We start from the raw sequence: 26,159 nt of genomic DNA on the forward strand, positions 1-26,159 counted from the left end.
CCACAAGCATAGTCTTTGACAACAAGTGTTCTCTAACTGACAATATCCATGCTTTGGGTGAGGAGATTGGAGTTTACATCCTACAGATTTTACCTCATGGCTCTTTCATCCCAAAGGGCTTGACTTGATCTGGTTCAACCTACAACCGTGGAACAGTCTGCTGGATTTGCTGGAGAGAAAAGTTACCTTTTTGGAAGCCGCTCACCTACAGATGGAGTCTTCTCCTGCCAGGTTACCTTTGGGTACCAGGGATGTACCTCCATCCACTTCTTACCTATTCTCATAAGGTATTATGATTAATGCATTACCCTATTTAAAGAAGAAATTAATTTTTTTCTAGTATCTTGCCCAATCATAGTACACATACACCCTCCCAGCCTCTGTACATCAACATCCATATAGAGAGCGTGCCGTACACTCCAGTACTGAGATATGGGTTTGTATGCCAATCTCTATATCAAGGGGAGGTGGGCAGATAACTTTTAGCTCATTTTAGCTGAAAGTGTTATCTAGGAAGGATTTGTGAGGTAGTAATAGTTCTCCTAAGGTATTATGGTTGAGTAACGTATTTGCATGGAAACATATTTTACTATAAATATATAGATTATAGTAAAATAGTAGGAATGTAAACCATGGATGTCATGTGAGAAATATCCAACCCACTTTGGCCTACTGTTTTTCATTTTTTTTTCATGTGTCTTGATTCATTGAAAAAGTCTAAGGAATTTGAATTGAAGAAAATTTGTACATGTGTTTCATTTATGTAGTTGCCAGAATCATCCAAAACTTCCTGCAGTTTCATCCTCAGAGTGTTAACTGTCTTTTTTCTCTCTGTGTTAATTGCAGAAAATAATCATGGCATCATAAAATAGACCAAAAAAATAGCAGTATTTGGATTGGATGATTGCACATAGACCAGAAGAGCTTTTGTGATGACCTGTTATTCATTGTCTGTCAATCCATTTTTATTGCTATGCCTCCTAAACTTATTGGTACTCCATCTAAACTACTTGGTACTCCTTCTAAACTTATTGGTACTCCTTCTAAACTACTTGGTACTCCTAAACTTATTGGTACTCCTTCTAAACCACTTGGTACTCCTTATAAACTTATTGGTACTCCTTATAAACTACTTGGTACTCCTTATAAACTTATTGGTACTACTTATAAACTTATTGGTACTACTTATAAACTACTTTGAAGATTGCCATGAAACTTTAAACACACATTTGTGACATAGTCTTGTTGCTCATATATCCAATAACCATCTTGAAATCTTCTTATTGCTACTCCTTCAAAATGGATGATTATATCAGCATGGAGTTTTCACTAAAGAACGTCTTCTAATGTATGTGTTACCTCAATAAAAAGGGCAGCAATATGTTTAGCGTGACAGCTGTGGCAGCCATCTTGAAAATATTGTTATTACTACTTCTCAACAAAAATCATATAGAGATAGTGTTTTCACCAGAAGACTTTGTATGATGTCTAGTTGATTCTAAATTAAAATGGTGCTCAGGTGACTTAAACTATGGCCGACATGGTGGCCATTTTGAAAATCTTGTTATTGCTACTCCTTCAGATTGGATGGTCATATCAACATGTGTTTTTCACTAGAAGTCTTCTAATGGTGTTAGTTGGTCACAAATAAAAATGATGCTGATCTGATGTCCAGTATGCCCACCGTATCAGTTATCTTGAAGATATGTTATTGTTTACTCCTCAAGAATTGATGGTCATTTTTACCAAAAGACTTAGTGATGTCTTGTTGGTCATAATTTAAAATGGTACATGTCTTATATCCAACATGGCTGCCACAGCAGCCGTTTTTAAATCTTCCTCTGGCTCAAAAATGTTAGAGATGGTTTTGACACTCAGCAGTTAGAAGGAAGGAATGGTCTATTCTTGAATTCCTTGAAATTCTTTTCAGCAACTAGAGCATCAATCAAGCATACATGTACAAAAACATTTGGGTAAATAAGAATTACCAAAGTCAGTAAACCATCCTATTATTTTGATATGTTACACTTCATGTGAAGCATCTAAATAGTTTCTGTTGATTTATCAGTTTTTTCTTCATTTTTTCATTTTTTCCTAGTAATGACTTCCACACAGTGTTCAAACTTTGTCTTGACCGTGGTTTTGGCAAACTACTGGACTTCGTTGCTGATCACTTCAAAGAAGTGCAGAAAACAGAAACTTCAGTCATAAGGTAGGCTAGTTCTTTCATGACCTATATCAAGGAAATTTAGTTAAAGGATTTATTAAAGTAGCACTCCAGTTGAAAATGCGTAAAATAGGTTAGATGCAGATTATTACCTTATATACTCACTTATAAGTCAGCTTGATAACAAGATGACTCCTCATGTTAGGTTACAAAAAGCCCATTTCTCTTTGGCCTTCTTATAAGTTGGGGAGTATTTTGCACGAAATCAAAAATAAAGAGAAAACCACTGTAAAATTACAATTATATTATTGAGTGGAATATGTTACAAATATATTGACAACTTACATTTAGTCCATCTTTGTGCTATAAAATCCATAACGCTTGTGTATGGTAAATCCCTGAATTCAGTTATAGATCGCATACTGATCTAGAAATTGTACTTAAGAATGATCTGAATCACAATATCTCATAATATGTTAATTAACACATCTTACAAATAAATAATTAATGTTAAGCCCACATTTTTGTGATTCAGAGTATCATATAAATAGTACTCTTTAATATTAATCTGGTACAAAGTCCAAGAATTCATTCTCTTTATCTGATAAAGTTTTAAGATCCTCCATCTTCATCTGGTCATTGTAAACTGTCATCTTGTCTGTTTCCTTGGCTTCACTGTCATATACAGGTACTTATGTTCAGACTCAGCTTGCTGTCAGTAACACTTTGAAATAACCATGCTCTGTTACTTGGCACAGATCAAGTATCAGATTTGCAGCTCAATCAAAAGGTTGCCACATTGGAAAACAAAGATGATGCTGACTCTACAAGCCAAGGGATTAGGGTCAAAGAGGCACAGGAAGTTGTGGAACCCTTTTTGGCACTGAACAAGTATAAAATTCATGGCGCAGTAAAAATGATTGTCAATTTGAAAACAAAGTGAAGACTGCTTTTACAAGACAAGGGCTTGTCAGGTCACATGCACTAGCAGAAAAACTTGGGAAGTATTGCTCAGGAATTTAATCTAATTTATGGCAAAGGAATATACTGTTATGATCCATTGGTCTTGAACTAAGTAACAGAAAAAAAGCAAGAACCAACAATCTGAAAACTGTAAAAGAATAGTTCCAAATAGTCCCAAAAGTTATATCACAACTCCAAATATAAGTTTCAGATTGAATTCCAGTGGTATTTCAAATAAATTCCAATATTGAATGTGTTTATGTGACTGTAGTCTCAAATGTACTAATGGGCCATGACCTGGGATGTGATGATGTGCTCAGTCTTTTTGATGCATCATAAAAATATAAATGAAAATGGCCTTATCTGAATTCACTATAATTCCAAATGTTCCATCGGACAATACTATTGAGGTCTTTCTAATTTCAGTGAATACTAATTTGAATAAATAAATCCATCCAAATGAAAAACTTAACACAACAATAAGACTGATTCTGCTTCAGATGTTAAGGCAAGAATGAGTAATTTCTAAAGTAAACAACATTATATAAAAAGGTAAGACAAAATAATAGAATCAGGATGTATGTCAGTCTCCTCTATAAAACATTCAAAGCTGTCAACAAGTTTAGGAATTTCCAAGTGGAAATCTGATAGCCTACATCCATGCTGAAAAATGTTAATCGCCATTGATAGTGATGTGAATATTTAATCCACACTCATAGAGAAATATGTATTTACAAAATAAATGTCACTGGTCTGGTATAAAAAAGCCAACAAACAATACAAATTAAATCAATACTTCTATTTTATCAAACGCAGTGTTTAAACAGTGCAAACCACATCTATTAATACAAATACAAGTTGTTCTGACTTGCATGAAAATGAAAGCAATCTACTTGCTAGTAAACACATATGGTAAACAACATTGACAGACACTTTTTGGTAAACAACATTGATAGACACTTTGCTTTTTGGTAAACAACATTGACAGACACTTCGCTTTTTGGTAAACAACATTGACAGACACTTCACTTTTTGTGGGTATCATATTAACTGGTAATATTGTCAAATTATTAATATCCAAAAAATAATATATAAAAGTCATGAAATGGATAAACACAGTGCATACCATATATGCATTTGAGAATGGGAATAGTGGCATAAAAATGACCAAATATTTGAATTGACAGTATTTTTATGTACTGCAAACATTGTTTCCAACATTACCCTTAATTTATTTTAAAAAATCATGTCACACTTATAAGATGACCCCTACTCAGCATGAATCGAATTTTCAGTAAAAAAGGTTGACTTATAGGCAAGTATATATGGTACCCAGAAACAGTGATGCAGTAATAATAATAATAATAATAATAATAATGAGGACTTTGTATAGCGCCTAATCTTTAGAAGCTCTAAGCACTTTACAACAATAGACAACACCTGTAAGATAAAAAACATATATAATGATATGATTACAAAAACAAACACTGAGCAACACCAACATTAAAAATTCACACAATCAGTACAAAACCTAGCCATGTTTCTGTCAGGAAAAAGATGTCGATATTCTGGCCATTGATAAAATTAACTATTTCTGTGTGCTTTTCCGGTGGTCCTACTGATTGGGCATTGAATAATGCAATACGCAGAGGTATCTCTTGGATAGTTGACACAAAGGTTGATGAATTAATAGGGATTTGAATTAGGTTATCTAAATTAACGGTCAAATTTTTAAATTGTTGAGCCGGAAAAGGCATAAGGGAGATAACTGGAATTCTTCTTCCTGTTCTATGCTGGCCAGCTTTGAAACAACGTTTCTTTTTTCACTTCTGTTTACATTTAGGTAATGATGAATGTAGTCCCAGTTCGTTTAGTCTAGAGCACAATGTAGTGTGGAGAGCCAGGGAGTGGTCATTTAAAGGAATTAATGAGGGTCCGTCATAGCATAAATGGGTTGACTGGCGAGTATCACGTGATGGCGGTTTGTTAAAAAACAAACAAAGTTGTAGCAGTGGAGCAAGACAGCTGAGAAAAAGTCTAATTGTTCTCGTTTCCAAAACAAGGAGATGAAGAAACACATACGAACTGAACAGCCAATACATAGTGAACACAATAATGTAAATGAAGACAGGCAACAAGCACAAATATCATGAAAATGGCACAAAAAATGGAACAGCTGCTTCAAGTCTGTTCAGTGATAGCGGCCATCTTGTCACAATAATCCAGTACAGTATATAAAGTCATTCTGGAAAAAGTTTAAGGAAACCTGGGCCACTGCAGTCAGATTCTTGCAGCTGCTCATCAGAGTTTAAAGTCCATGCTAAGGGTGATCCAGTTCATATTATTGACTGTAATTTCATGCAAATTTGTTGGAAAACAAAATGACTTTGCCTTTTCTTGAGTCTCAACTTTCAACATTCCTGTTGAAATAATTCACCTATGAAGCTTGAAGATGTGAGCGAATTTGATGCATTTGTTTCCCAATTATGAGAAAATTATTACTCTGTACCTCAATATTTTTTAACTGCTTACAATAGTAATTTTGTTAAATTATGATTTTTTGTAAAAACAAAGTTAAACTTTTGATTATTTTCATTGTTTTTATATTATCTATATGGAATGTTTATCAAAAATATTGTTTTAAATGACTGTTTTGAACATTCTAAATGTTGACATCTTTTCACTCACATCTCCTTATTTTTATACCACATTTTGCATTATTCTGGTATGGAAGAGAGGCCATTATTTTTTTCACCCTAAAATTTGAATCTGCAATTGACCCTGTAAAGACCAATAGATGCATCTGTACCTAGTATAAGACCATCCTGGAAATGGCTGTGGAACAAAATTAGAAAAGTTGAAAGATTGACAAAAAGCAGATCCTCACAAAACAAATGGCAGTCACCATAATGAGGGAATCTGAAAACTTGATGAGAAGATCTGCAAAGACAGACCCCTTTGTTAGGCAATTTGCTGAATGAAAAGGAGATTTACAGAAGGACAGTGTCAATGAGCAGAATACATATTTTAGAACCCCTTCCATAGGATACTTCCACAGCAGAATATGTATTTTAGAACCCCTTCCATAGGATACTCCCACAGCAGACTTGCAAAAGATATTTGTCACAAGACAACCAAGTAAGATGAAATATATAGTGCTGATATTTTTCTGTTTGGCAGGTAAACCAAGCATACAGCTTTTACCAGATCCATATACTATCTGAGCATATGTTGCTAAGCACATAACAAAACTTGTGTGTGTGTGTGGAAGGGGGTGGGTCAGTTTGTGGCTGCCTGAAGTAATAGAGGAAGTAACAAGAAGAAACCATAGTGTTACAGAGAAGATATGAGTTGTGGTCAACAATTTCCTCACTCACTATGAATAATCAGCTCAGGAAACCATGTACATATTACATCATATACCACTCATGTAAGCTTCACAGGATGTCATCTTTATTACACCTCACTGCAAGAAGAAGAAGAATGAATGTCAATATTCAGACCAATGTGAGTGTTTGGCAGTCCCCCAGAACACTGCAGAAATGCAGTATTAAAACCAAGGCCAGTGTTACTCAGTCTCTCCAATGACTGTACAGATATGGTATGTAATGTTCTATCAGAGAGTCATGCTGATGGATAAAAACAAATGGGACCTTTGAATCTAGTCAGATATAATTATAATGGTGGCTAAAATCCTCAAGCAACAGTTGAAGATGCAGATAAACTAGATTTCCATCTTGATGAGAAAATTGGTGGAGATAGTGGTATATTTCAACCAAATGGAGACATACTGGTTCTTTAAGGAATACCAAATACAGTGTATCATAGAATATGTGAGATTCAGAAGGAAAGAAAATTTTCATAAATATTTTATAAATAGCAGCTTGTTTTGTATTTTTTCACTGGAGGATGAGGATTTATAAATGTGAGAAGCTGGATCCCTTTCAGGTGATATATGAACAGCTGACACAAGTTTGGAGTTAATCAGAAACAATATGACAATCTGAGCCCAGAAATGCATGCAGCCATTGAGGAAATGCTGGAAAAAGACATGTTACTGCTGTGAATACTGTGGTGCCCAGCTTGAGGCAGTCTGAGGAAGACTGCTCAGAAAACAACATTGTTGCTATATTATATGGATTCCTAGAACCACTAAATGATCAGAATGCCAGCTTTGAATTTTGGTCTGGAAATCAGTTGTGGTAGAAACATCGTTCAGTATAATGAATGAGCCAGTTGAAGGTTTCGTACTTCATCTCACAAACTTAACAACAAAGGGAATTTTACTGTATTGTTTTACACTGGGTGAAAACTTCAAAATTCTGTCTATTTTAGTTAGGTGGAGCAGGTGCTGGAATCAGCTACCGTTTGAAAGTTATGTCAAGTACCTGTGATGTTTTATGATACAGATAGAATAAAGAGATAAATGTTGCTCTTTCAGCACCTAGTGTGAAAGTGGCTTGCAAAATAAAGGGTTATCATTATTCTCATTTTTCATACCAACCAAACATTTGTTTGATACATAAGAACATCTTGAAAACTGTTAGCTTAAAGCACTTAAAACTCAGCTTGCAAAGGGACATGTTTTTATAATTGATTACATATCCATTGTTGATAGCAACATGTTCAATTTCATTGGCAAGAGACTCCAACAAATTGTTGGTGTTGACAAACCATATGTAGTCAACTTTCTTGATTGATGGGAACTCATTTCAGTAACAACCTGTCATGGATAAGTGGAGCTATGTCATAATGGCAGTTTTAAACAGTGGTTACCAATATAGGTCATGGCCTTCTCTCCCCCATAATTTTACTTGTACTACAAGTTACACATGTATGCAAGTGAACCCGCAGATTGTAATGTGTGAGGTATCAGTATGTTACCATACAAGATGACAAAGTCATGGGGTATAGAAGGCATTGGCCTTTATGAGTAACCGATAAAACTGCCATTATCACACTATAGTAGACAAGTATTTGATATTTTAATATGACAAATACAATGCTTGTTTTTGGTATTTATTATATATTTTGTTTTACTCAACTTTACTGTATTTAAATTCGCTACCCCCCATAGTTTCTTGTCTGTGTTCTTTTAACATTGATTGCATGATCATATTATTTTTTTTTCCTTTACAGTCTGCATGAAACCTCCATTCCAGTGGCCAAATTAATCCCATTTATGAGTCGACTAATCTATAAGCTTGGTAGTGATGCCCCTAACCCCCTTGTCCAGGTGAGTTTGTTAAGCATAGGAAAAAACTGACTTCATACATAAATAGACCTATATGACTTGTAAGATTTTAAAATCAGGTAGACAGTCATCATAAAGGCAATGTTTTTGTCATTGATAAGTATTATGGGAAATTGTTGATATTATTAGTATGAGGGAGATAACTCTTTCAGTTCCTGTTATTTATTGTCAAGTTCATCCTGACTCTTATGTGAAACCAAGAGTCGGGTAAAACTCCGTACAATTGATTTTTACCAGTAGGTGTCACTCCATTCTTTTCTTCTGTACATATTCTGTCCCAAAAATACACCATCTATACAATTAAATCCATTAGCACTATCTGAGCATAAACAATAAATGTAAACATATTTATAATGTGCATTAAAGGTGGTTAAATGTATTAGTATAAAAGCAGGTCTTGCATGCCCTCTTCATTAACATAGTGAGTTAGGGTCACAATCTGATTATTTGCAAGATTTTCATGCAGAAACTAAAACATGTATTACATTTATTTTATATGGTCAGTGCAAAACAAATAAAAATGATGAGATTGTGTATTTATGTAATTTAAGATTTTTATTGAGAACTCTTAACAACCTGTCAAGCAATCAGTGACTTGACCAGAGATTTTGGTAATCATCTTTTAGTTTGTATGCACCTTTAGCAGTCCTTCAAATAGCAGCGATCAGAGCAATGTGAAAGGTCTGGTTGAATGAGACTATTTCTTTGAGTCCAATGTCAGGATGAGTGACATCCCTTGAAAAAGTCTTTAGTAAAAAAATAAAATAAAAAAATAAAGATGTAGAGTACTTATTGAATCTCAGATTTTAATATTCTATATTCATTATTGATCTTTACATAATTACAACATAATTACAGCAAGTTATGCTACAAAAATGCAGAGAATACATTTGTTTACAATTATGCCCAATCATTTGCACAGTTAAAAATATACATTTGATAGGTTTGTAATTTGTAGAACTACCTCAGAAAGCCCAATTTCAGTTTTCTTGCAGAATTAAGAAATATTCCGTTTCTGTTTTAGGAAATTCTGGTCCTAGAACAAACCAAAACATTCGCAGCCAACATCTATGAAGCTTTCAGCCATAGTGATGACCCAGAAGACCTGCAGTTGGTGCCCTGATCTTTGGTCACAGTTACATGACCTTTAGATACAAGTGACAATGAAATCTGCATTATGGTGTAACATTTTATAAAGAAAAATTCTCTGTAAGGGATATACAGAAATTCTTGTCTAATTGTCCTTTGTACCAGCAACAAGCACCAACATCAACATGACCTTTTTGTGTTCAAATTGTCCATTTTCACTGCACATAGAAGCAACTTTGCCTGGTGATAAATTGGTCACTGTGAATTTCATATACAAGATCATCTGAGTGGACATATTTGTGTGAATTTATTTCATAAGTCAACATATCAGTTAACATTGATTGTTATATATCCATGTTAAGTAGGGCATGTTATGATATAGTGTGTTCTATCCATCTATTAATATTTACTTATCTGGCCCATAACTTTGTAATGGTAGGATATATTTTAATGAAACTTTTGCCTTAATTTATGTCATGATTGAAAGTCGTTTTGCATACCATAGTGACCCATGTGCTCAAGATCAAGGTCACAGTAACAGCAATGCAATTCTGTGACTTGTATCCTTTTCTGGAGCAAAACGTTTGAACCTCTAAATACATTTTAATGAAACTTTGCCCAAGTACATACTTTGCAGATAAGATCTTGATAGTGGTACAAGTTATACCATCCAAAATATTTTATTTTCATTACATAAACAACTTCTGACCTGCAGCCCAACCATACAAAATTACACTCACCTGTAAAAATGGATCATAAAAGTGTGCTTTGTAACACGACCTTTGGTCCTCGTGTATGAATAAACAGTTTCGTCTCACTATCCTTGAGAATTTGACAGTTAGAGCCCTGATGAAATAAAAGATCATGTTGATTTATGATCAAAAGTCCCACTAACTCCAAACATAGTAATAACTCCAAACATAGCAATAACTCCAAACATAGCAATAACTTCAAACGTAGTAATAACTCCAAACATAGTAATAACTCCAAACATAGTAATAACTCCAATTGATTATGATCAGTACATTAATGAAAATACCAATAACTCCAAATGAACATAGTAATGTCCACCTTTGATATTCAGATGAGAACCATGAAAGTGTCAAAATTGACATCCTTGTCTTACGTATTTGTAAATGCTCCAACCACTACTTCTGTCAAATTCAGAGTTACAAACAGCACATAATTTACAAAACGCCAACCAGCCAATAGGCTAGTTCCAGTAATCCAGAGCAGAACAATATTGGAAGATTTTTGTACAACATTAAACAAGTTCTCATTCACACTGATTCGACATTTTCTTCAAGATGTATGTGGGCAGAGTCAAATATAGTTTTCAGACAGAATGATTGATTTGGTAACTTTCATGTTTAGTGCAATCCAGGGGCCCCGAGTGGCTGAGTGGTCTAAAGCGCTTTCCGTTATGGATCACTGCCATCATCTCACCTCTGTCTGCATGGGTTCAAGTCTAGGATTTGGCTAATGTGGGTATGTGAGAAGGCTTGCCAGTAGCTTCTCGTGGGTCGGTGGTTCTTCCCGGGGTTTTCCTGGGTTCTTCCTCCACCATTAATACAGGCCGCCATGCATAGCCTATCGTGTGCTGAAAAATGGCGTTAAACCCCACAACAACAACAACAACATAGTGCAATCCAAAGCGAGATATACGAAAACACCTAGAACTTGGTAAATGACATTACATAGCATATCGCTTTGCTTCCAATCTATATGTCTAGGAGTATGGCCTGGTTCAGGCACACATTTTTAGAAACTGCAAATGTGATTATCTTCAGATCCAGTCCGTGTATATATGGTTATATAGTGGGGATCTTAACAGGTTCCAAGTTATGAAAAAAATTTGGGGTCAGAAAATTGTGATTTTACAAGGACTGTTTTCTGGAAATTGTCATATTATGCATTAGTGCTCCTTAAAGACAAGGAAAAATGTAATTCAGTGACATGCATCCATGTCATAGCTTTTGAACTACTAAAGATATATATGGGACTTTAACCAAATGTGCATCATGACTAGACCTTAGCTCTGTATTGTCCAATTAGTTGTACCATTTGCCTCTTTATCAGGTCTACACCTTGTCATACACTGGTGGGGTCCCGAGTGGCCAAGTGGTCTAAAGCGCTCTCCGTTACGGATCACTGCCATCTCACCTCTGTCTGCGTGGGTTTGAGTCTCAGATTCAGCCAATGTGGGTATGTGAGAAAGCTTGCCAGTAGCTTCTCGTGAGTCGGTGGTTCTTTCCGGGTTCTTCCTCCACCATTAATACTGTCCGCCATGTATAGCCTATTGTGTGCTGAAAAATGGTGTTAAACCCTACAACAACAACAACAATCATACACTGGTCAAATCCATAGCTCAACAGGCTAGATTATTTGTGAGGTAAAGAGCTCATGTAACAAGTGCTGCTTGTGGTATTTGTGTTAAAAGTCGTTCAGTTACAACTTGGTTTGTAATTTTCACATACTCTGAATGTACCATTTTACAATCTGTTTGTAAGTCATTCAGCTTGTTTGAAAGATTATAAGTTAAACCAGGTTACCAGTATGAAAGTTGTGAAAGTAGATTACAAGAATAGATATTTCTTATCACTATTATATTTTGTCTGCAAAACAGCAGAAAGGTTACATAGATTGCACTGTATTTGTCATTTTTCTAATCCAGTATTTCAAGCTTAAAAAGATCCTTCCAAAACATTTTTCTGTCAAATTGTGTCCACAAGTCACATAAATACAGTGTTTTACTTGACATTTGGTGCTGTTTTTGAAGGTATAGATTTGCCCATGAACCAGTTTTCTTCATTAATATAATGAATCTCCAAGACAAGATTTCAGACTGAGGACACACATCTATTTACTTGGAAATATGTCAGAAGAGACAGTTGCTATAAATAGAAGGAAAAATGAGTGTATTTTATGATGGACGAGCATACTTTTACGCTACTTTTTACAGCACCAGTATTCTCCAAATTTATGTGAAATTTAAATTATGATAATAGAAACAACAAACACAATTTATTATTGGGGCCTCAAGTGACACTCCATGACATCTCGCCTCGTTATGCACGGGTTTGAGTCTCTGTCTCAGATAAATATGGTATTCCATTAGCTTCCTATGTGTCAGTAGTTCTTTCCAGGTTCTTACTCCACCAGATATACTGGGCACCAAGTCCAGTCTACCATGTGCTGCAAAATTGTAACCAATAAAAATGTTTTATTTCTTATTTTTTTTTTTTTCTTTATGTACCAAAAAGGCACAATCCATATCAATGCATGCATAAGATGTAATTCCCTGGAAAACTGAGTAATAATTATGTCACAAGTGTAATGATTGGTAGACATAAGAAAAGGGTTGTGTTTCACATTTGAGAGAACATAACATGTATTGGTTTCTTCCTTGTTCACCACCTTTCCAGCATCCTTAGTTTTACAAATTTTTCTTACTTTTTGTTTGACTCAACATTTTTCCCTAATTTAAAAATTGATCTATCTTACTTTTTTCAAATTTTGTTTTGAAAATAGATTGAGTGCATGAATGACCATAGTATAAGTGAATTACGATATGGTCTTTGAGATGTAGAGCTGAGCATTTAAAAAGAGAGGTAACCTGGACTAGACAGACAGGTCATATGCGAGTAAGAACATACTTTTGTTATAGTTGATGAAGGTAAATCAAGTAAATAGATAAAGGTTTCACTTTTTTCAGTAAGGTACATAAACTTCGTACGTAATTTTTATTTTAAAAACCCCCTTTTCTCCTACGGTTTTTTTAAAGTTGCCCTACTTTTTCACAAAGGGTTGCTTAAAAGACTGGACAATTTACAAAGTCACCACTGACACCTGAGGGGGCCATGCTTCCTCGTACATAAAACAGCATGTAGCAGTGTTTACTTCATTTTTCATATTTTAGTAAAACATACATTTGTCCTATGCTGTGATATAATAGACATAAACAATATGTTCCCAAAATATATTTGCATCTGGATAAACATGTTGCTCATTTTGTTTCCATAAATAATTCATATTAAAATGAAATGATTTTTTACTGTAAGAAATCACTGCATCTTGACCCTTGGAAATTTGTACTTTCTACCTCTTGCATGAAAATATACATACGTTTGAAAAGCAGGGAATGTTCCATTTCCTCTGAACTAAAGTCAGTGGTTTTATGAAACAGTAGAAAGGTTTTAATGTGTGCTTTCCATTCATATGTGTAGCAGAATCAGGTTTCATCTTCAGCTGATAGGGTCTTTCACCTGTAGTCTACCAGTAGACAAAATTTCTTTTGTGGAGTATTCATTATTTTAATTCTGCAATGGTTCATTGTAAATCATGAAATGCAAGTTTTCATTTTTATATTAAAGATGTTAGTATACAGAATGAATGAAAATGCAAATTTCATTGTATTGAAATAAATTTATACTACAAGCTTATTCAGAATTGTTATTTGTTCTGTAAGATTTGTAAAGCTTTTAAAATAGGTTTGAATCCAGCAGAATAAGGTTTAGTATCATCAAGTTTCCAGAATAATCTTCCAACTGTTAATTCTTTTTGTCACATTTCAGTAGCAAGGATGCTCATTTTTACAATTGTGTTACAATTTTCTTTGATGCTGAAGCTGAAGTAGTATAGGTAATATGAGGATCATAACTCGGTATTTTGATCTCAAAAACACAAAGTAGAACCTACACACAGGGCTCTGGAAAAATGTATTCCAAGCATTCATCCCTGGGACAAGTCAGCTGGAATAGGCACTCGTCCTGTCATCACTCTATTCAACACAGGACACTTAACAACCATACTATTTGCACTCTTACAAAATAAATCCATTGGCACCTGATGCATGCTGATACTACATGGTGTCCAAACCATTAAAATATTATAGTATGAATAAGAACAATTTGCAGATTCACACCTAGCCTAGATTTTCCTAGTGTCATTGCATTTACATTAAACTTTTCAGGGAAATCTTGGTGCCATATTAATGCGGGGAGTCAGAAACTGTTAACATTTTGTAATTTTTTTGTATGGTAGAACAGTTTTACACTTGCCCTGGTCACTGTATTTTCAAAACTGTTTAAGCTTCATAGATACTTTGTCACACTAAAGTGAAAAATGCCAGCAGATATTGTTTTAATCTGCAAAAAACACTAATACATGTCTGAAAGTAACAGTAAAAAGAAGTGAACCATTGTGTAAGGTTTCATTAAATTTTTTACATGTCAAAAAAATTATTTATGTGCAGTGCAAGTAAGGAAAATATTTCACTAAAGAAGGCGGTTATAGTGTTGCATTTCATTTTATATGAAAGAAACAAAATGCAGAAGTAAGGATTCATTTGTCTGCAGTTTGGTAACCAGATTTTTAATGTCGATGGAATTTATTAAAAATGTTCATCAGTATCTTTCTTATGAAAGAAACATCCACTGTAATCTACCTGCCATTTGAGTCGGCTGTAGTGATGGTCCAAATGCAGACGTATGTATTTTGGCACTAGTGATCAGAAATATAGCTACCGCATAATCCTCTCTTATAAGTATATATCAACTGCAAACCTAACAGACCCAGATCTGCCAGTGCATAATGTGCCATCAAATTTTGGATATATAGGTGTAATTAGTAAAGCAAACAAGAGAGACCCTGATCTGCTGGTATATTATGCAATGACAGATCAGGCTCCATGCTGTTTGCAACTTGACTTCACTTACATCAAAGTGTTAAAATTACCCCTAGCCTGATTTCATGGCAGATAGAGGTACTAAATGAGTTGCCAGTCAGTCTAGACAGTTGGATTTGTTGGAATACTGAGTAAATTTAATCTACAAATTTTTATTGTTGTTATTGTAGGGTTTAACACCAATTTTCAGCACGTGACAGGCTATATTTGACAGTATGTATTAATGGTGGAGGAAGAACCCGGAAAGAACCACCGACCCACGATAAGCTACTGGCAAGCTTTCTCACATACCCACATTAGCTGAATCCGAGACTCGAACCCACGCAGACAGAGGTGAGATGGCAGTGATCCGTAACGGAGAGCACTTTAGACCACTTGGGACCCCAATCTACAAATTGTATTCTTTATGAGATCAAAATAAATAATAGAACCAAGTTAAAAATAAAGAGTAATGAATCATTTCTGATGACCTTTCATAAATCTGGGTGAGATAGAAAGATAAATTACTTCCATGCAGTCTGCACTAAAAAAAACCCTTGTAAATCCAAATAAAATTTCTTCTGCATTCACGCAATGTCTGATAATGCATACTACTTCCAGTTTCCAGTGTCAACATGCTGAGATATTTGAGTACCTAAAAGCCACCAGATGATATAAAATCAAACAAAGCATAGTGGAAAAAAAGAACTATTCAAAAGGAATATAACACTATCAAAAGAAAATGTTTTGAAAATAGTTGGGTCCCAGATTTTGCTTCAAACAGAGAAAAAGATGCATGCCAAAACCATGATAATACTGTTAATTGTTTATCTGAATTCTGCTGATTTGGATGAAATCGATTGATCCAGATTCGGCTGCCAAGGCAATGGATAAGGATCCTGATTCTTATTCAGACTGGTCTTCAATGACAGCAACAGATTCTGATCAGTTGGACACTAAACATCCTTGTGCTGGTCAGCCAACATTGGTCATGTTATGCTGAACTGAATTAATTTTAATCATTTTTTTGTCGTGTTCCATTATATACATAACTTTACTAAGGACTGCTATTTATGACTACCTGCATCTACCATTGAGCCACTAAATTTTGTCTTCTTGAACAATGAACTTGATGACAATATGTTTATGGATATGACTAGAAGCATTTTTTTTTTTAATTTGGTCCCGTAGACCTGCTTGAAATTTTTTGTTTAGTTTGACAACAGATTTCATGCAAGTATATATGGTATGCCAAATTCGCCATCCAGATGTTTGGGTGACCATGGTTCAGCTAAATTGTCCATTTTTCTCTGGGGCATGGGCAGATAAGCAAATCCTAAAGTCACACATGTAAACAATGTGCACTAAAACTGGGGTCAAGTGAGCATTTTCGTTCCCATAGGGTCTGTTATTGATCTGACTGCTTCATAAGGTAAAGTTTCTTACCTAATACCAAGTTTCTGCCTCCATCCTCATTACCATATGTTAAATAAAATAATGGAACTCCTCTGGGGTTTTTCAGTTCTACTCGATTAGGATCATGGTAGATATGGTATTCCATTGTTGTTGTTGTTGTGGGGTTTAACATCATTTTTCAGCACATGATAGGCTATACATCACGGCCAGTATTAATGGTGGAGGAAGAACCCCGTAAAACCACGGAAAGAACCACCAACCCACGAGAAGCTACTGGTAAACTTTCTCACATACTCACACTGGCTGAATCCGAGACTCAAACCGGCGCAGACAGAGGTGAGATGGCAGTGATCCGTAATGGAGAGCACTTTAGACCACTCGGCCACTCGGGGTAAATCAGATTTAAATGAAAGTGAAAACAAGATTGCTTTAAAACAATGTAGTCTTGACTACCCTTACACAAACACAAAGACAACTGATAATTTTAGATTCTTTTTTAATTAGTTACAAAAATACAGAATAAGATCATTTCTTTTTCTTATCTTCTTCTTCCTCCTCTTCCTCCTCCTCCTCTTTTGCCTTTTGCTCCAGCTGTTTCTGCAGGAAAGCTTGTGCTCGTTCAGACTTCTGCTGTTTCTTCATGACTTTCTTAGCTTTCTTCTCCTCTAATGCCTTTTCCTCTAACATCTGCCTAAATTTGGGATCCTGAGGGGTAATGCTATAACCATAGTAATCTCTTGCTTCATCTAACAGTTTTTGTTTCTTTTTTTCTTGTTGATTTTGTGCCTGCTGCCTGGCCTCTTCCCTTTTGTGGTATTCTGCAATCCATTTAGGCATCATGGCCATGTTCTTAGCAACTCGCTCCTCCCTGAAGCAAAGAAAAAAGCTAGTTGCAACTGCAAGATACGTTACAGATGAAATGGTCATTAACTCGTATATACCTGCACCTCATAGAGACAGGGCAGGGATGTAAAATGTCCACTGGGAAAGCAAATGCCAAAAAAAAAGCTCATGTGGCTAGTATTTGGGTAAAGTTCCCACCATATACTATGATACAGACAGCTCAGCTAACCCTGCAAATCCACTTAAATGTCAGCTCTAGGTGGATAAGCTACCGCTATAGCCATAAATATCCCTTTTGAAAAATTAGTCAATTATGGAGAAATAAATAGAACATTAGTTAGTGTTCTATTTATAGAGAACAAAGAATCTGTAAATTACGTGGCTCAAATTTTGTAATGACATACCACAATTCTCTTTAAGCATGTAGTACAAAACCCAATTTTCTTGGTAATTCAGGTCCATGCGTGCTCCTCATCTCTTGACAGGTCAATCGTTTGATTAATCAATTTTTATTATTTATAGAATTGTAGAACACCACTGGAGTAAGGATATAGGAACACTACTGGAGGAAAGATGAACATACCAACAGCTGTATGCATTAATTTTTGTAACTACCTATCTGCCAGATTTTTAAACCCATTATTTCAATCATTCATAAATACAGCCCATCTTTACTTAACAGAGCTACATAATTGTGCCTATGAATTTATTTACAATATTCAGCAAAGAAATACATTGCTGACTTGCATGTCATTTCCTGCCACACTGCTACTGTGTCAACCTACTGTGGACATCGAAAGGGTTTTATGCAATAGAAGGTTTTAGTCCAAGATTTAAGCATACACTGTATCATAGCAAACTGTCAATACAAATTACAGTCATTTCCAACCAGCTGACCAGGCCTGGCCTGAGGATGTGTGGGGCCAAAGGCAGCAAGCAATGAGCACAGGTGCCCAAGCAAAAAGAATGCATTGTGGAGTTGATTTCCTGAAATCGCGTGGCCAAAGGTGGTTGCCTTGTTCGCCTTGCCCTAGGGCTTGGCCTGCAACTGATGTACTGAGACTGCCAGCATCTTGAGAAAATAATGTGTACTGGACCCAGGAACTCAAAGTGGAAGTGTGATTCACACAAAGTACTGGGCAGCAGACTTCAAAGTGTACACTGGTCACCTTTGAAAAGACAGGCACTGCTCAGCCTGGTTGAATATCTCCATACCATTGTACAAATTACCACACCAATTCTTAGGTGTACCATATATACTGGCTTATAAGTCGAATCAAACTACAAACTGTACAGACCCAGATCTGCCATCGCAAAATGAGCCAGCAGATCTGGGTCTGTCCAGTTTCTTAGGAGTAATCAGTAGAACAAGCAAAACTGAAAACAGACCCTGATCTGCAGGTGCATTATGCTACAGCAGATCAGGATCTTTGTTGAATGCTGTTTGACTTGACTTATAAGCATGCATATACTTTAGTAGATCTTAACTGTGTAAGGCTTCATGCCCTTTTCATGCTTTATTTCAATTTTGGCCTACGTTTGTTCTTAAAAAAGTTGTTTCTTTCCTTAATTAGTATTAGCTTTTATTATATACTGAAGACTTTGCCAATTGTGGTTAAAAAAATACTGAAATTTTGACAATTTGTATTTGAACTATAAGAATGTGACGGATAGGTGAATCATGTCATACCTTAATATTTTACAATGGTTTCATGTTATAAGTGATTTCAATGATGCATACTCTGCACGTACAGGAATTCCAAAATCAACCTAATGAATGCAACAGGACAAGTCTGTGAACTGGCAATCTACATGTAATTAATCAATATCTTATAGTAATTATTTAAAAAAACTCAGTTGTGCTTTATTTTTACAGAGCTGTTGTTGAAGTTGGGTTTAACGCCAATTTTCAGCACACGATAGGCTATGCAGGGCGGCCAGTATTATGATGGAGGAAGAACCCAGGAAAACCCTGGGAAGAACCACCGACCTACAAGAAGCTACTGGCAAGCTTTCTCACATACCTACATTAGCCGAATCCTAGACTCAAACCCATGCAGAAAGAGGTGAGATGGCAGTGATCCATAATGGAGAGCACTTTAGACCACTCGGCCACTCAGGGCCACCTTTTACAGAGCTAGTTTCAGAAGTGAACCAATGAGAAGTATGAAGTTATGTAAAATGTGTAATAATAAAAGAGTATATTATATGCAAATTGCATATAAAAAATATTTAGCCCACTAACAGTGGAGCGAATTATTACTGAGTGTGTTGATTTCTAGATTGCAAGAAGTATTTTGATGTCAACTGCTCAAAGAAATTGCATCACATACCACCTGAGAAAATTTTACATATTTTAAGGGAATATGGTTTATTAAAGAAAAGGTAGTCACATTTTAAGGATTTTAGATTTGTTACCTTTTATTTTTCTTTTATATACATTTTATAGTGCCTTTAAATTATTTGTCTTTTATATTTGTATTGTGCTTCACATTTACATTTATTTTGATGGGTTGATCTACCTGAGGATTTTGTGAAATTTATTTTTACCATTTCAAACATCTATCTGAAGTTAGGACCATACAGCCACTGATGTGCTGAGATGCCATAAATCCATTTAAAGGTAATTAAATGTTTTTAAAAAAATTTATGAAAATTTAATCCATTAACAATCCTCAAGAGTTTCATTAATGTTCAAACATAATGATATAACAATTGGGTAATAAATGATTGCTCTTCTTCACAGAATACTTTTCTGTGTTTATGATTATTGTAAATCCCTCAAATTCCACTCAAAAACTTGCCAAATGTTTCATAAAATGTTTTATTTGGAATATAATATGCTCACAAGTCCATATTATGGATTTTATGCATGAATATTAAATATTGGCAAATTCAGTCAGGTTCACATATAAAGTTAGCCTTATGTTGTGTTCACTGCTTATCACCTTGAAAAATATAGCTCTAACTTCATCTAAATAAATTAAAATATAGATCAAAGATTACACTGCTCACCAGAAGAATCTCATTAACAATAATTTTATGTTACCTTCGAGCTCACTACTTTCCAGGCTTCCATCAAGTCCAAAGACATCCTTTCACTAATGTTATATGCCAAAATAATTAACTGACACAATGCTAATTATAGTACATAACTGCACATTATAAACAATTGGATCAAGTTACATCATTGTCACATTCTGCATTGCACAGCTAAAGTCCCTCTGAGCTTTGACTGCTGATGTCACAACAAATATGGTGGCACCCAGCATATTCCTACAGCCTACCATATGATATAAAACAAGTTTTTTTCAATGACAGCCAAATTCAGGCTGGAGGAAAAGGTTAGTGTAATCCCTTTTGGCAAGACCTTGTTCTTCTGGGAAACTGATAATATTTACCACTTAATAAAACTTTCAACAGTTTACCCCAACCCCTTTAACCGTTCATCTAATGTTCACTGGGAAATATGGCTCAAATTATGATGACTTCTTGGACACATAATGTAACTGTGTTTCAGATTTAAAAAAATGAAAAAAGTATGGTTACAGTTATTTAATATCCCACACTAAATTTCATTGCAGTGTTTAATCACAATTTACCCACTGATGCATTAGTAGCCAAACAATATAATGATAATCAACTCATGTGAACAGAAACAATTTAGGAACCAACCATTTATGGTGATATGGTTGATTATTGACTGAGTCATGGTATTTTTCTCTTTTACATAATGACAATTTATTTTTTCACCTATTATGATGGATATAATTGTTTTTTTTTGGCCATCATATAAATGAGATCATGAATATTTTTTTCCAAGTTAAGGGAGAGACTTTTTAAAATTTTCCCAATAAATTCCCTGATCCCTGCATTGAAATAAAAAGGGTGGTCCCTTACCTTTTAAAACTTCAACCAAAAGTTGACCTAAAGATGGATGTAGACCAACAAAATGTTCTCTGCCTTATTTTTTTCTGACATTCCTGGTCAGCGAGACAACTTTGTGAGGCATGATTTGTGCTGGGCGTCAGAAATTTAAATTATAAACATATGCATAGAAGGCAGCATCACCCCAAGGTAAAAGTAAGTGTAGTAGCCATCTAGACGGCAAGGACTATATCACTAGGAACTGTCTAATGCTTGGGATAGAGCTGACGCTACCGGTACTCTATGATGTGATAGCCTCATTGTGTATGTGATTTGGTCATAGACCTCTCAATAAAGCAAATAATACTATTGTCAAAGATAAAAATGACTGTAATTAAAATCTACTACAAAAGTAGTCATGTTGTTCAGGAAGTCTGGCTAATGATAAAATAATTAAGTCTATACCATGTAAATTAAATTGGTATCTTTAATATACATTATCCACCATGACAGACAACACAAAATTCTTGCAGTAATTCAGTTTCTAAATAAGGCTTGCTATGCCATATTTGAATATTCTATGTTATTGAAAGCATACCATATTTACTACAATCTGTTGATGTTCCCAAATAAAGCAACCATATCCCTAAATGCCACATGAAAAACATTAGGCTTAAAACAGTTATCGGCTGAACTAATACGGCAGACAATCCAAAAGAAAATATTGGTTAAAGAGATTTTATTTTACATTTATTTCTACAATGATTTCGAGCAAGTTTGTTTTTAAATAAGAGGACTATTTAATTTCTTTTAGTATATATATAAGGAACATATTCAATATTTTTTGGATAGAAGACTGAAAAAGCCTGGGTGTGAATCACACCTGGCTGCTCCACTGATCCACACAAGGCTCATGTTAGTATCCCATTCACGAAGTAGGGGTACTAATATTACTCTTGCAGAACAATTTAAATATCTGGTCAATAACCAATAGAACCACAGGTGTTCTGACAGGGATAAATACTTAAAAGGTGAGTTTTCTGAAGAATTTAATGCCATGGCTCAAGCAAAGAGGGATTTTACTTACTATCTACATACAAAGGTAAGTCAAAATAAATTTATTATTTACTTGCGAGCGGCCCTACAGTCTGCGAGATCAAAACGGTGTCACTCCAGCACAAATCGTGCCAAGCACCGTTCGTATCCGCCACCAATAATGTCAGAATAAAAAGGTGGAAAATAACTTGTCTAAAGACGGACGGATCACAGGGGCTCGTTACAAAGAAAATCAAGGGATGGGGGTTTTAACCTATATTGTTACAGGTTAGAACCCCCATCCCTTGAATCTTTTTGTAACGAGCCCCTGTGGACTGATATTGTTATCGCTAACTTACCATGTGGGACATTTATTGATAGCGAGGCAAAAGTATCACATAAAAAAAAAAAAAATTGTTCAAGACAAAACGAAAAATTCAAGCATGCCTTTCTTTCTTCTCTTTCTGCTCCGCTAGTTTCTTCTGCTTCATCTGATCCACTAGGTCCTGAAATGTTGGATCCCAGTCCCGTTCGTCCTCCTTTATCACTCTCAACTCGGACCTTAAAGGCCACATGATACGCGGATCTATTCCAGACGATTGTCCGTATTTAGCATAAATTTGTCTGAGAACCCTTGTGTTATTTCGTATTTTGTCGTCATTCAAATCTGGCATTTCATTCACGTGTGAAAGTTTCGCCCGCAACATTTGCGGTAGGTTTGATACATTACGTATATTTGTGATTTCATCTTCCACTTTGGGCTTGTTGTCTGGCTGACTACTTTCCAATTTAGTTTCTGTAGAAGCGACTGACGATGCTTTCCCGACTATTTTTGATCTAAGGACATGACATGTAGAAATATTCAACAAACTATGCTCCCTTCTTGCGAGCAAGCACAATGCTGCAGCCATTGTTGTTGTTGCTGTGTCTTTAGCGTTACTTTCAGTACTTTTTTTCCAGAGCACCCACTGTATAGTGTGTGTGTGTGTGTGTGTGTGTGTGATTTGGATTTAACAATGTTTTTGTCATATCGCTACGATGTATGCAGTGTGGTAGTTGATAGTGATGTCTAGCATTGAGGCATCATGCCGCAGACATGTGGCAACATGCCCCACCCATAGTCCTACATGTAAGACCTGACGCTGATATTTATGTTGTGCACCTAAAACATATTCTACATGTGCTATGTCTATGTCTTACATGTAGGACTAGTCCCACTCAGTCACATTATCCTGACACCAGGCCGACCAGTCTTAACACTAACCTCCTAATGCTGAACACCATGCAAGGCAACTGCTAGTACCATTTTTTTAATATAGGTCTTTGGTATGACTCGGCCTGGGTTCGACCCTGCGACCTCAAGCATCCGAGGAGGACACTCTAACCACTTAGTCCACCGGAGCGGTCTTCACCCATGGTACAGCATGGTGGTGGTGGAGCTGTGTGGTGCTGCACCGTGTACTTTCCACCATAATATGATCCAAATAAATTCAAGAAGTCTGATAAAATACAAATAATACAAAAACATATTGTTGAAATAGGACGAACTTCATGGCTGAGAGAACGGCTGAGACCATTATTATAACATAGAAGAACCGTCTGTACTCGCTGATATGTCGAGTCACACAGCAAAAACCGAAGACCAAGATCTGCCATAGCGTAATGCGCATAGAGATCATGGTCTATGCTATTTGTCTACTCGTTACTCCTAACAAACTGCACAGATCAAGATCTGCTGACGCATTATGCGCGGACATTTCTGGGCCTGTGTAGTTTGCAATTGGACTCGGCTTATAATCGAGTAAAGACCGTGTTAAATTAGCCGTGAATGTGTATAGTATGCATATTATACTGCTGACACATTTGTTCTTGTGGATAGGATTTATAAAAGACGCACTGCACACATGCTGTGAAAGTCATAAATGAGGCCTCTGCTGAAATACACAGTTTTCTAGATTTGATCAGCGCTCAAGTGAAAAGATACCTTGATGGTCAAAGTACTGTAATCTAAGACAGGAGTGACACACAAATCAGCGTTATTTCCAAAAATTTTAGCTGCTCCTGCCCCACAAGAGTTTAGAGGATTTTATCGAGATGTTTATCGCTTTTGCACTTCGGGGAAGGGGATGAACATGAGAAGGAAGCGCTTTCTGTCGTCGACTTGACCTTTGCATAAGGGTAATATATGGAAAAGTATGCTATATAACAAATTCTGCTGACCCCAGTTGCTTGTAGATTGACACATTGTTCTCCACTTTTTGTTTTGACGTTACTGGTGGCAGAGAACTAGGATGCATGATGAAGTTTCCAGATGTATGAATGTTTTCACCTTGTTGTGAACGTCCGAGGTGGGGAGCCTACAAGTTTATTGTTTGGGACTATGTAGCAGAGTCAGATTAAGGTCCATGTAGGCCATAGGCAATCAGATATACACTTTTTTAGTAACATGGTGTTCGTAGACCATAGGCAGTGTTTACTGTGCCATTTGAGTAGTAAATGGGGTGAGATTAGCGACAATGGGAATTAGCATTACAGAGACCCCTGGGTCAGATTAGCGACAATGGAAATTTAACATGGCGAAAAATCGTGGGTCAGATTAGCGACAAGGGAAATTAACATGGGAATAAATCGTGGGTCACTCTAGCGACAAGGGGAATTTAACATGGAACTATAGTGTGGGTCTGTCTAGCGACAAGGGGAAATTAACATGGGGAATAGAGTTCGGGCTTTTGGGATTTTTTTTTAAATTTAAATTTAAATTTAAATTTAAAAAAGGGGTAGGCAATGGAAAGGCTATCTCTTTTCGAGAAATATGGCTGGCCCTGAAAAGGGCCTTTGGGTTTTCTTCTGCTTCTAATTTCTTCTTTTTCTCCACCAAGTTCTTATTTTATCTCCAACACTCTTTCTCTTCTTCTCTTTCTTTTTCTCCTGCTCTTCTTTCTTCTTCTTCTCTTCCTCCTCTTCTTTCTTCCTCTTCTCATTTTCTTCTTCTTTTTCAATCTTTTCGTTCCATTTGCTTATTCTTATTCTTTCCTCTTCATCCTCCTTCTCCTCCTTTATCTCTTTCATGACACCACTAATCTTGTCCTTTACCTTTTTTAAGTTATTAATTTCCATCTTTACACGATGGGGACTATAGGAATAATGGTCTTCAACCAGTCTTATTAACATCTGCTCCATCATTCCTAAGTTGTCTAAAACGTCTTGTAATGTTTGTATTTTGTCCATTTGGTTAGAAGCCATCTTCTTTTTTTATTCTTTGCAGAATGGTTTGAACGACGAATACGTGAAGGAAAACATCCCCCTAAAACGTAAAATTGATCTTACCTAGATCATGACCAAACAACACGCGAACGTGAAGGAAAACATCCCCCTACTTTTTCATTTCATATAATAAAACCCAAACTATACTTTTTCATTTCATATAATAAAAGCCCAAACTATACTCTCCACATACGCTAAGAAACAATAAACAAAATCCATAATCTACTATCCACACAATCTTACGTGAGCGCTTACAAAACCCAAACTATACTCTTCACATACGCTAAGAACAATAAACAAATCCATAATCTACTATTCACACAATCGTACGTGAGCGGGTACAAACACAAACACAAACACACAAACACAAACACACAAACACATACGCTAAGAACAATAAACTAATCCATAATCTACTATCCACACAATCGTACGTGAGCGCTTACAGAACCCTAACTATACTCTTCACCTACGCTAAGAAACAATAAAGAAACCCATAATCTACTATTCCCACAAACATACCTGAGCTCTTACAAGCACCAACACACAAACACATACCCTCACACTATCTTAAAAAAGAGTTAGTGTTTATAATC

The 26,159-nt window shown here is 35.7% G+C and overlaps 2 protein-coding genes across 2 annotated transcripts in view; one reads left to right on the forward strand and one right to left on the reverse strand.

Annotated features, from left to right (window-relative positions):
- LOC149807053 (peroxisomal biogenesis factor 3-like) overlaps nt 1–13,915 on the forward strand; it is a 67,895-nt gene extending 53,980 nt beyond the window's left edge. Inside the window, exons 11-13 of the mRNA XM_089961278.1 lie at nt 2,099–2,212; nt 8,270–8,366; nt 9,409–13,915. Of these exons, the coding sequence (XP_089817404.1) occupies nt 2,099–2,212; nt 8,270–8,366; nt 9,409–9,507 (310 nt within the window). The 3' untranslated portion in view covers nt 9,508–13,915. The remainder of the gene's footprint in view (nt 1–2,098; nt 2,213–8,269; nt 8,367–9,408) is intronic.
- A 3,118-nt stretch (nt 13,916–17,033) lies between these two features.
- Nucleotides 17,034–23,236, reverse strand: LOC149807054 (uncharacterized). The gene is made up of 2 exons (XM_089961293.1): nt 22,747–23,236; nt 17,034–17,422 (listed from the first exon to the last, which is right to left on the reverse strand). The coding sequence occupies exons 1-2, from the start codon at nt 23,208–23,210 to the stop codon at nt 17,080–17,082; spliced, it is 807 nt and encodes a 268-aa protein (XP_089817419.1). The 5' UTR covers nt 23,211–23,236; the 3' UTR covers nt 17,034–17,079.
- Between the last annotated feature and the right edge of the window lie 2,923 nt (nt 23,237–26,159).

The sequence above is a fragment of the Sinohyriopsis cumingii genome, chromosome 1 (genome assembly GCF_028554795.1).
Source record: "Sinohyriopsis cumingii isolate HCF-2022 chromosome 1, ASM2855479v2, whole genome shotgun sequence".
Classification (NCBI taxonomy): Eukaryota; Metazoa; Mollusca; class Bivalvia; order Unionida; family Unionidae; genus Sinohyriopsis; species Sinohyriopsis cumingii.